At 45.3% G+C, this 11,761-nt stretch overlaps 1 protein-coding gene across 1 annotated transcript in view; it reads right to left on the minus strand.

The window, feature by feature from the left end:
• Positions 1–10,976, minus strand: part of ADGRL4 (adhesion G protein-coupled receptor L4) — a 129,514-nt gene extending 118,538 nt beyond the window's left edge. The window contains exons 1-2 of the mRNA XM_075002619.1: positions 10,892–10,976; positions 6,540–6,689 (exon numbers count right to left, since the gene is read on the minus strand). Of these exons, the coding sequence (XP_074858720.1) occupies positions 6,540–6,689; positions 10,892–10,913 (172 nt within the window). The 5' untranslated portion in view covers positions 10,914–10,976. The remainder of the gene's footprint in view (positions 1–6,539; positions 6,690–10,891) is intronic.
• Positions 10,977–11,761: the final 785 nt, after the last annotated feature.

An 11,761-nucleotide genomic window follows, 5' to 3' on the forward strand; every position in this document is an offset into this window, starting at 1 on the left:
TTAATTCATCAGTTTTATTTATACCTAAATGTTCCCTAGACACATGAAGAAAGACAGCTTTCCAAGCCAAGCGCTCCCAAGTTCCATGATTTAATGAAAAGAAAATAAATTTCTAGCCTTTAGAGTCATGAAGAAATGTTCTAAATCTGAATCAAGGGCTCCCAAGTGCACAGATGTTTTCTTTACTCTGCCCATAGCTAGCTCCAGTGCCTTTGTTTCTGCTCACAACTTTGCCAGGGTGCAGTAGTGGAAGCACTCACCAGAGTCTGGTTAATATTCATGATTGCTACCAGAGACATAGTGAGCAGCAGTGAAAACTGAAAAGAACAGGTCACAGTAGTGCAGCTGGGCATAGCTCTGGGTATGTCTATACTCACTGGGCATTCAACATGCCACAGTTGATCTTCCAGAGTTTGATTTTGCCATGTGCGTGAAGAAGTGGCAAAACTGATTTCTCTGGGCTCAGCCATTGACCTTGATACTCCAAGCTATTATGAGGAGCGCAAGCCCGAAGAGCCCTGATCTATATTAGGGCAGAAAGTCATTTCTGATACCTTGATCCTAGCTATGCTAATGGCAGCTATAATTGCATCTCTGGAATCAACTTTGTTCCCCTGTGTAGACCAGGCCTCTGACTAGCAGCAGAAGCAGGCCCTGCCGCTATTCACTGCAAAGGGCAGTTCACAAAGGAAGGCTGCCTGGGGGCGAGGAAGAATAGGGAGAGACCTCACTTGCAGCACATGAAAGCAGAGGGATGGACAGAGTAAGAGGATCTTCCTCTGTCTGTGTATTGCAGAAGTCCAGAATACTGAGAGTAGAGTCCGAGATGCGAGCGGGGAACAAAAAGAAAAGGAAACTCCTTCACACTTTCAGGAGCCAGAGAAGAATGGCCATAGGTGAGGCAAGCCCCAAAGTAATCAGATACCTATTGCTGGAGGCTACTATGAAGGACAGAGTCCCTAAGATCTGTCCAGAAAGAGAGTCCTGTGACAAAGTCAGTCCTATTCCTGGGCCTCTGGCCTCTACTCAGTCCATTGGGCTCACTCAAGGGCCCAGTTGCCTTCGCTGGGGCAAGGGGTGGTCTGGGGGGACCTGCTCCCCGCCCTCCGGCGCAGGGACCCTATGAGACTGCTAGTGGGAAGGGGTGACTCCCTCAGCCCTTGGTGCAGCAGCTCTTCTCCCTGGGCCACTTCCTCAGACAATTCCCCCTGGTACCTTCTCCAGGCTGCAGCTGTAATGAGTCCCTTTCTCAATCTGCTGAAGCACCTCACTCTCCCTCTGCGGTTCCTGGTGTTCCTGTTTCTTTCTTCTGCTCCTTTCCAGCATGCTTTCTCTCACTACTTCTAGTTCTCCTTGCCTCCCTCCACTCACCTCTCACACTCTCTCCCTACCTTTCCCACTGTGAAGGGTTTTTAAAGGCCTCTTATTAGCCCAATCACTGGGGCCAGCTGGCCCAAATTAGGCTGAGCCATCTCCCACCCAGTTGCCTGAGATTGTCCTGCAGGCCCTTCTGTTTGTTTGGGCTCCCTCTGAGGGGCCCTCCACCCTGGCTCTGCCACAGTCCTGTTAGGAATCTCTGCATACTTCCCTTTCCAGAAGCTGGAGTGAAAGACTATTGGCACATCTACACTAAAAAATAATTTGAATTTATTAAAATTGATTTTATAACGCTAGTTTCTCTAAATTCGATTTTGAGTATCCTCACCTCCCATAGACTCTCAACAAATTCCACACATTGCTTCCACACTGAAATCACCAAGCACTGATTGTTGCAGCAGTGCATTGTGGGAACCTATCCCACAGTTCTCTCAGCCCCGCATTCTGAGACAGGAGCAGAAGCACTGTCAGTTTTCCAGGTCCAGCAGCTTCGGGAACCCAGGAAACTGACTGCACAGCAGCCCTGGTCAATTTCCCGGCTGTGGCTAGTAGAGTAAACCCTCCATTTACTGGACTAATAGGGCTGTCTGTTCTTCCCCATAGTCCCTTAAATGTGAGGGTTTACTGTCCATCCCCACAGGCTCCCCTGACCTCAGTCCTACCCCAACATCCCTCCAAAGAATAACCTCTCACAAACAACCCCCGCAAAAAGCCACCCAAACACTCCTGTCCCCCCGCCCAAAACCTTCTTTAAAAAAACCCAAACCCCTGCCACTCACTGGCTTTGGCAGAAAAGCTGCTGGAGCCCGCTGGCTGGGAGTGCCTTGTCGCAGGTGGCTAAAGGCACCTGCGGGGTGGGTGCCTGCCTATGGCCCCACGTGCAGCTCCAGCAGCCTGGCTGTGGGGTGACTGGCCCTGTGTGCAGCTGGAGCAGCCCACCCACAGGGTGCTTGACCCCGTGGTGGTTCGAGTTCCCCAGCTGCGGGGTGCCTGGCAATTCACGTGGCTGGAGCAGACTGACCATGGGGTGCCTGGACCCGTGTGTGACTGGGGCAGCCTGCCTACGGGGTGCCTGGCCCTGCACGCAGCTTGAGCAGCCCAGACATGGGGGCCTGGCCTCACGTGTGGCTGGAGCAGCCTGGTCATGGGGTGTCTGACCTTGCACTGGCTCAAGCAGCCTGGCGGCAGGCTGCCTGGTCCCTGCCACAGGAGTGCAGCAGCCCAGTCAGTTTCCCAGCTCCTGCTAGTAGTGGGGAGCTGGGAGCCAGGTGAAGCATGCACAGCTTTGTGGGATGGATAATAATTAGCCTGTGGAGGCTAATAAATTTGATTTTAGGACGTGGCACTTTCACACTGGCCTTTAATTGACCTTCTCAAGTCAAGTTTGACGCTGTACCCATCAGGTAACTGCGATTTTGTAATCTCGAGATTAGTGCTCCCTAAATTGAGCAAATGGTATTTTCAGTCAAGACAGTCACGTGGCTATTTCGAGGTAACTGCCTTAAATTCTAATTTATCTCGTAATGTAGACGCAGCCTATGTCCACAAGGCAGAGTTATTTTGAAATACGATATTTCACAACAGCTATTTTGATATTACACAGCTACTTACAAAGGCTGTGTCTACATTAGCAACTTCTTTCAAAAGATTTTTCAAAAGAAGGGGACTTTTTAAAAGATCCCTAAGTGCATCTACACACAAAAAGTGTTCCTTTGAAAGCAGATTGAAAGAATGTGGCCCTCCTTTTGAAAGTGCCCTTCCACTCCTGTTTCAGGAAGAACGCCTTCTTTCGAAAGCTTCTTTCAAAAGAAAATGTGTGTACATGCAATGCAGAGCCCTTCTTTTGAAAGAGTAGTCCTTATGGCACCTGAGTTTTTGATCCCTGGCCTGTTCTTTTGAAAGAGTGGGGTCTGTGTGGACGCTCTCTTTCAAAAGAGCAGCTCACTCGTTTGATCCACTTTTTTGTGTGTGGACGCAGTCCTTTGAAAGAAGTTCTTTCAGAAGAGATCTTCTGGAAGGGCTTCTTTCAAAAGATCGCTGTAGTGTAGACATAGCCTAAATGTGTTTCGAAATAGCACTCAGTTATTTTGAAATAGCATGTGCCTATTTCAAAACAGTTCCATTGGATGCCATCATAGATTATTTTGAAATAGGACCATTCCATGTCTTAACAGCACCTATTTCGACCTTTTTCAACATAGCTTATTTCAAAATAGGTACTATCCCTCCTGCAATGAGGTTTACCAATTTCGAAATAACACACCTGCTATTTTGAATTTATTTCAAAATAGTGTGCGCATAGTGTAGACATTCACAAAGTTATTTTGAAATAACTCTGCAGTGTGGACATAACCAAAGAAGGAATAATGGCTTAACAATTCCTAATATTAAGTGTCTGGAAAAGATGTCAAGCATTATGTACACATGGATCAGAGTGAAGGAGTTTGGAAGTGACAGTGTTTCCTATCCAAGCTTCATAGATATTCAGGTAGAGCCCTGCAAAGTCATGATTTTGGATTAAAATTCATGAAAGTGGCTTGAAATGTATTCAGGAAACATTTTTATTTGTCTTCTGTTTTATATGTGTTCAGAGTTCTTTTTTTTCAAGCATTTCTGCACAGAAAGTTTTTTTTAATATTGAGATTTTCACATAATCACAGAGCTCCAGAATCTGAAGCTCTAGGAGAAACATCAGAGCTGCGTCTACACGTGCACGCTACTTCGAAGTAGCGGCACCAACTTCAAAATAGCGCCCGTCGCGTCTACACGCGTCGGGCGCTATTTCGAAGTTAACTTCGACGTTAGGCGGCGAGACGTCGAAGTCGCTAACCTCATGAGGAGATAGGAATAGCGCCCTACTTCGACGTTCAACGTCGAAGTAGGGACCGTGTAGACGATCCGCGTCCCGCAACGTCGAAATTGCTGGGTCCTCCATGGCGGCCATCAGCTGGGGGTTGAGAGATGCTCTCTCTCCAGCCCCTGCGGGGCTCTATGGTCACCGTGGGCAGCAGCCCTTAGCCCAGGGCTTCTGGCTGCTGCTGCGGCAGCTGGGGATCTATGCTGCAGGCACAGGGTCTGCAACCAGTTGTCAGCTCTGTGTATCTTGTGTTGTTTAGTGCAACTGTGTCTGGGAGGGGCCCTTTAAGGGAGCGGCTGGCTGTTGAGTCCGCCCTGTGACCCTGTCTGCAGCTGTGCCTGGCATCCCTATTTCGATGTGTGCTACTTTGACGTGTAGATGTTCCCTCGATGCGCCTATTTCGATGTTGGGCTGAGCAACGTCGAAGTTGAACATCGACGTTGCCGGCCCTGGAGGACGTGTAGACGTTATTCATCGAAATAAGCTATTTCGATGTTGGCTGCACGTGTAGACGTAGCCCAGATGTGCTCATTGGTAGAATTGAAGCGGGCAGCAGTTGAAAAAGGCAGAAAATCAGTGTGTCATAGAATCATAGAAGATTAGGGTTAGCAGAGACTTCAGGAGGTCATCTAGTCCAATGTGTTGTTCAAAGCAGGACCAATCCTGACTAAATTATCCTAATCTGGGTTTAGTCAAGCCTGGTCTTAAAAGCCTCTAAGAATGGAGATTCCACCACCTCCCTAGGTAACCCTTTCCAGTGCTTCACCACAAATGAAATAGTTTGTCCTAATATCCAACCTAGACCTCTGGGTTTGCAGCTAATCAAAACCATATTCCCAAACACTGCAAAAGGGCGTGGTATCAATACAGTCTCAAGAAGAAGCGTTCTTCTTTCCTTTGCCACCACTGAGAACAACTTGGCAATATCCTCTTTGAAAACCCCCTGCAGGAATATGAAGGCTCCTATAAAATTATCCCTCCATCTTCTCGTCTGATGATTATATAAACACAGTTTCCCCACCTCTCCTCATAAATCATGTGCCCCAGTCCCTAATCCTTTCCACTGCAATCCACCAGACTTTCTCCAATTCCTCCATGTTCTTTCTGTAATGGGGGAGTGTGCAAAACTGAATGCAGTACTTCATATGTAATCCCCGGGTCCTTTTATGCTGTGTAGCCAGTCAGTCCCCAGCCTGTAGCAGTGCTTGGGATTCTTCTGACCAACTCTGTACTTGTTCTTGTTGAACCTCATCAGATTTCTTTTGGCCCAGTCCTCCAGTTTGTCTAAATTGCTGTGGACCCTCTCCCTACCCTCCAATATATTTACCTCTCCATGAGACCCAAGGCCTATGATCTGGAAACTTCTGTTACGTGTCCGAAGAAAGCCTCATCTACCTGATCCTCCTGGTCTTGTGGTCTATTGCAAATCTGATCTTTAATCTTAACTCAAGGACTCACAACTGGCTTTTCTCCAGTTTTATAGTGGAGCCTTGAACAATCATAATGCTGTTATACACACAGTGCAACTTTTCCACCTTTTATCCCCGGCCTGTACTTCCTGAACACTCTACACACATCTGTGACAGTGCTCCAGTCATGTGAGTTACCCCACCAAGTCTCTGTTATTCCAATCACATCATAGTTCCTTGACTGTCAGAACTTCCAGTTCTCCCTGTTTGTTTCCCAGGTTTCTTTCATTTATGTACACACACCTAAGATAAATGATAGATTGCCCTGCTTTCTCAGTATGAAGCAGAAGCCCTCCCCTGTTGCACTGTCTTCCTTGTATTGCTTCCTTGTATCCCACTTATCTCAGAGCTTAGCTCACTCTCCCCCAGAGAAACCTAGTTAAAGCTCTCCTCACTAAGCTAGCAAGCATGCAAATGAAAATGTAGGTGAGCTGTATAATCATTCTTTCCATACATTTTGCACTTATATCCTCATAATATTTCCAGATGGGTGTGGGATATGACAGAAAGCAAAAGACCTGAAAGAAACTTGGGCAAAATATGTCACTACCAATTTAAGGAAAGAAAAGACAAAGTGGAATGAAGTCTTACAGAAAGCAGGTTAAATAATACAAGAAAGACATAATATGATAAATTACACTAACATATTAGATAGAAAGTTGATTGACTACTTACAATTAAATAAAGTGCCAGGGCTAGGCCTTCAGTTTTATTAGCCTTGGTGGCATATCAAGCTAAGTGTTATCCAGGTTAAAATGAATTCCATAGACTAACGGGTACTGAGTATATTTTTCATGCCCTGTGGTAATGTACATAGGTAAAGAGATTATATTTACCATGACAGGAACGTATGCCATTTCCTGTGAATCCTGGGAAGCAATAGCAGCCTTGTACTCCGCCTTTAACTTCACACGCTGCATCTTTATGGCAGGTCATGTTGCAGTTCTGAGAAGTGTAGCCATAGTCCAGCAGAGTGGACACAAACACTGAAAAAAATATTAACCATGTTTGTTTCTAAAATATACACTGAATTCTAAAATCAGATATGGGTTGGACATATCCAGCAAACTGGAGGTATTCCAGCAATCAGATACATAAATGAACATGATGTGTTGGAGAAGAGTCGATATGGCTTTTGTAAAGAGAAATCACACCTCACCAATTTACAGGTTGAACTTCCCTAATCTGGAACTCTCTCATCTGGAAAACTCCATGATCCAGCATGATTTTAGTTAGCTGGATGACCACTTATCATTGGTGTGGCCAAGTTTCCCATGGTCCAGTAAAGTTTCTTTAAAGTTACCAGTCCTGGCTCTCAGTGTTCTGTGTTGTTATTTAGCAGTCATTTATCCCTCAATGTTTTCTAAGACATGCAGATGAAGGGTTGGTAATGTGCTAGAAAATGCTAAACTCCTGTTATCTGGCAAATTCTCTCATCCAGCGTCAGCCAGGTCTTGAGGGTGCCAGACAAGAGCGGCTCAGCCTGTATTAAAATTCTTATAGAGAAGCCTATACGCAGACATGTGGACCAGGGCAATCCAGTGGATACAGTGCACCTGGACTTTCAGAGAGCCTTTGACAAGGTCCCTCTCCAAAGGTTCTTTATTAAAATTGGAAGTCATGGGATAGGAGGGAAAGTCCTTTCATGAAACAGTAACTGGTTGAAAAGACAGGAAATGGTCAGCGAGAGATATCACACTGGAGAGAGAGAAATAGCAGGGTCCACAAAGATTCTACATCAGGGCCAGTGGTGCTCAAAAAAGTAATAAATAATCTGAAAAACAGGGTAAACAGTGAGCTGGCCAAGTTTGAAAATGATACAGAATTAATCAACTTATTTAAGTTCAAAGCTGATTGAGGACTTACAAAAGGATCCTTACAAAGCTGAGTGGCTGGGAAACAAAATAGCTGATAATTTTCAATGTTGATAAATGCAAAGGTAATGCATATTGGAAAACATAATCCCAACTGTACATACTAAATAAATAACGAGTCTAAATTAGGTGTTACCACTCAAGAAAGTGGTCTTGGAGTTGTTGATAGTTCTCTGAAAACATCTGCTCAATAAGCTGCACTAGTCAAAAAGCTAACCACAATAGGAACCAACAGATAATAAAACAGAAACAAAAATCATATCACCATATAAATCCATGATTTGTCCACACTTAGAATACTAATATGCAGTTCTGTTTGCCCCATCTTAAAAAAAAGAAATATTAGAATTGGAAAAGATGTAAGGAAGGGCAATATACCCCATGGCCCTCTTGAACAGCTCCTAGAAAAGGAGAGATTAAAAATACTAGGACTGTTAAGCCGGAGAAAGAGATGACTATGGAGGTGGGGCAGGCTAGGTTAAATCATGAGTGGTGTCGAGAAAGTGAATAAGGAAGTGTTATTTATCCCCTCAGATAACACAAGAACCAGTGTTCACCCAGTGAAATTAATAATTATCAGTTTTAAACCAAATATAAGGAAGTATTTCTGCTCTCTATGCAAAGTCAACGTGTTGAACACATTACTAGGGGAAATAAAGGCCAAAAATATAACTGGGTTCAAAAAGAATAAAGTAATTTCAAGGAGGGCATGTCCATCAGTGACTGTTACCCAAGATGGTCAGTGACACAATCCCATGCTCTCGGTGTTCCTAAACCTGTGGCTGCCAGAAACTGGAACCGGACAACAGGGGATGTATCATTTGGCACAGTGCGCCATTCTATTCATTCTCTCTGAACACCTTGCTTTAGCCACTGTCAGAAGACAGGACATGGTGCTACACAGAGTATTGGTACAGTCCAATATGGCCATTCTTATGTTTTTATGTAAACATTAAAACGAATGGTGTCATTGAAGTGATACACAAGACTGAAGTCCAGTCCTGCAACAACTTAGACATCAAAACTACTTACATGCTTAAAGGTCAGTATACATGTAAACCATTGGAGGATTGTAACCTATGTTCTACAAATTTAAAATAGTGATGCACACAGAAGGTACAGATTGAACCCCTCTTGTATGGCACCCTTGGGATCCAACTAGTGCCAGACAAGAGAATTTACTGAATCACTGCAGATCAGCTACTGTCTAGCAGTTTACCAACACTTCCCTTGCTTATTGGGCTCTTAGAAGGCATTTAGGGGTAAATTACAGCTAAATAACAGCACAGAACACTGAGAACCAGGACTGGTGGCTGGAAAGAAAGTTTACAGGACCATGGAAAACTTGGCCACACCTATGATAAGTGGTTACCTAGCTAACTAAATCATGCTGGATTACAGAAGTTGCCAGATGAGGGAGTTCCAGACCAGAGAGGTTCAACCTATACATAGTGGACTGTGAAAAATCTTTTTGAGATTATCCAAGTTTTCTATTCCTTTCCTTTCTCTTCAGGCATGAAAAGGGTTAAACTCAGCCCTAGGAGAGGCTGCCAGTTAAAGCTGCAGCTAATAAAGGACTAGCTGGGAATGTATAAGTAGAGGGCTCCTTGAGGGAAGGAGGAGGAGAGAAGACCCTTGGAGTAGGAGGCACCCCGCTGCCAGGAAGCTACAGGGGCTTCCTAATACTAAGCAGTGCTGGGGGGTAAGGTAAGCAGAGGTGGTGGAGCTCTCAACAGGCAAGATGCCAGGCTGCAGGGCCTGAGACAAGGCTTGAGGTTACTAGACTGCAGGGAGGCAGTCAGGGCAAGCAAAGGCAGCAGGTCCACCCCCTTGCCAATGATGAGTGGTGATTTCAGACAGCAGTTTGCCCCTGAGGTAAGGGGCTAGATGATGACTGGCAGTGGGTCACTGATGCAAGGTGCGCATAGGGGCTTGGGCTTCCCTGGTAGGGGAAGACCCCAGAGTGTGGGGTACTGGTGCAGGGAGGAAAGGGGACTGTTGTCAGGGATGGGCACAGGTGCTGATATAAGTGGTGGAGAATGAACTGATAGGTAACAATGGGCATGAAACCAAATGGAAAAGGGTGTTCCAGAGGCTGGAAGATCTATGAGTAACCAGCAGGATGTGCCATGGTGGTGAATCACTCCCAGTTCCCCTCCCCTTTGAAAATGGGATATTTGCCTTTGGACCCAGAACTATACATGAAGTGTGATCCGAACTACCCAGCAATAAACTGGTAGAAAATAGCAGAGAGAGCTCCCCAGATATATTTTTAAATCACTTATACCCATAGCTAGTTAACACAGCATATAGTCAGAATCTGAGAGAAGATTAAATTCCCACAGGGTCCAGCATTTGTAGCATTATCTTTTTAAACCTTCTAAATTATTTTAAAAGAAATCTTTTTAAATATTATATCTGTGTTCCAAAAGAGATACCTTCCTTCCATTTTCTCCCACTAAATGATTCCTGAATTAACAAGCAACTTTCCTGTTGTAGACATGCATATAATTTTCAGCACAAAGAAAGGCAGAGGTGCTCCGGATAGAGGAAAAAGTTATACATGCCCATTGACATGTTAAAATATTTATGGTTAAAACCAGCCAGCTAACACTGAAAGGAAAAGAAAGTTTCTGACTTTGTACTTCACAAACCATTAGAAAGACATGAGGAAATTTACAAAACATGAAGTCCCTTCTAGGTCCCTTTCTCCTGTAATTCTTCTCTCAACCAAAATATTCTGAGTTCTTGCTCACCTAGTGTAATAGTTACAATTTTCACAGCCCCAGAGAAGTTCACTGAAACATTATTTTACTGGACAAATAAAAATGTAATTAAAAATTAAAAAGATTAAAAAGTACATGCTTGTTTCAAATCAATTCGCATCCTACAAAGGTTCACTGCTCATTCATTTATGTTTTACAGCACAGAGAGAGCTTTGCAGCTAAAAAAGCTAGGAGAGAAGTGAAGTCCAAGAACATACCTAACCAAGACAAATCAATAGCTTTGGTTTTACAGTGCAGATCACAGAATGAAATAAATGCAAGCACTTGAGGGATTCAGAGAGCTAATACCTATGTCCTCTGAGATGCTGGGGTTACCCTTATGAGGTATGGGATAGCTAAATACAGCAGCAGAACTATTTGGACTTTAGGGAAACTTTTAATCATTGATACCCATGAGCTGTCCCCTCACCTGCCACTGACCCCACCCTTCAGTTAGCCCCTGCAACGCTGCCCGGTTTCATGTGTCCAACCCTTCTGGTCCCCTTTTTCCACTTGCCCCTCACTGCTTTGGGAAGAAAAATCACCTACCTAGGAGTGGGAGCAGTTTCATTGGTGGTGCTGCTATACAGTGCTTGGTGTTGAGCCCCTGTGTAACAAAAGAACCTGCCCTGCCTCAGAGTGTATGAGCATGTGCATAACATCTGCACACGCCCATTAGGAAAGCGAAGCCCCAGTGAGCTGCTGCCCTTACCCTGCCCTTTTCCCTAAACCTCATTTCCCTCCAGAAAACCTCTTGAGTGACTCAGGAGCTGGGTAGGGTGGGAAGATAAGAGGCACAGATAAGAGGAGGGGATGAGAAAGTGCAGGGAAATAGGCAGGCAGGACTATGGGTCAGATGAGGGGTAGAGTAGACTAGACGGGCACAGGGGAGGGACAGAGGAGCAGACTGTCAGTGTGAGAGGATGGACGAACAGCTGGTGGAGGTGGTGGACAGCAGGTCAGGGGCAGGGAAGGTGGAAGCAGTTTTAGGCAGGGGAGGAGCAGATCAGGGACTAGGAGGGTTACAGTTCCAGATCGTACAGAGAGAACGATGGTGAAGGTTGGACCAGCGGTATAGTGGCCAAATCACACAGGATGGAAAGATCAGACTGGGCATGCAAGGGATTGGCAAGCAATTAGCAGCTGCTGCACACCTTCCCTGACTGCTCCTTGTCAGAGCCTAACACTATCCCTGAGAGAAGACCCAGGCTGGCTGCCTGTAGTTGCTCTTGTCTCTGCTGCTTTCTTCAATTTGAAGGAGGTCCTGATTGCTGCCAGGCTCTGTCCCTTTAATGGTAACAGCGTGAGAAGCTGTACAGGAAATCCACTGAACTCTGCTTTGTGAAGAAAACAAAGACATGGAGCCAGGGAGGAAGGAGGCAGGAAGGCAGATGTATGGCTAGGAATGTCAGGAGCACA

The sequence above is a fragment of the Carettochelys insculpta genome, chromosome 9 (assembly GCF_033958435.1).
Source record: "Carettochelys insculpta isolate YL-2023 chromosome 9, ASM3395843v1, whole genome shotgun sequence".
NCBI classification, from domain to species: Eukaryota; Metazoa; Chordata; order Testudines; family Carettochelyidae; genus Carettochelys; species Carettochelys insculpta.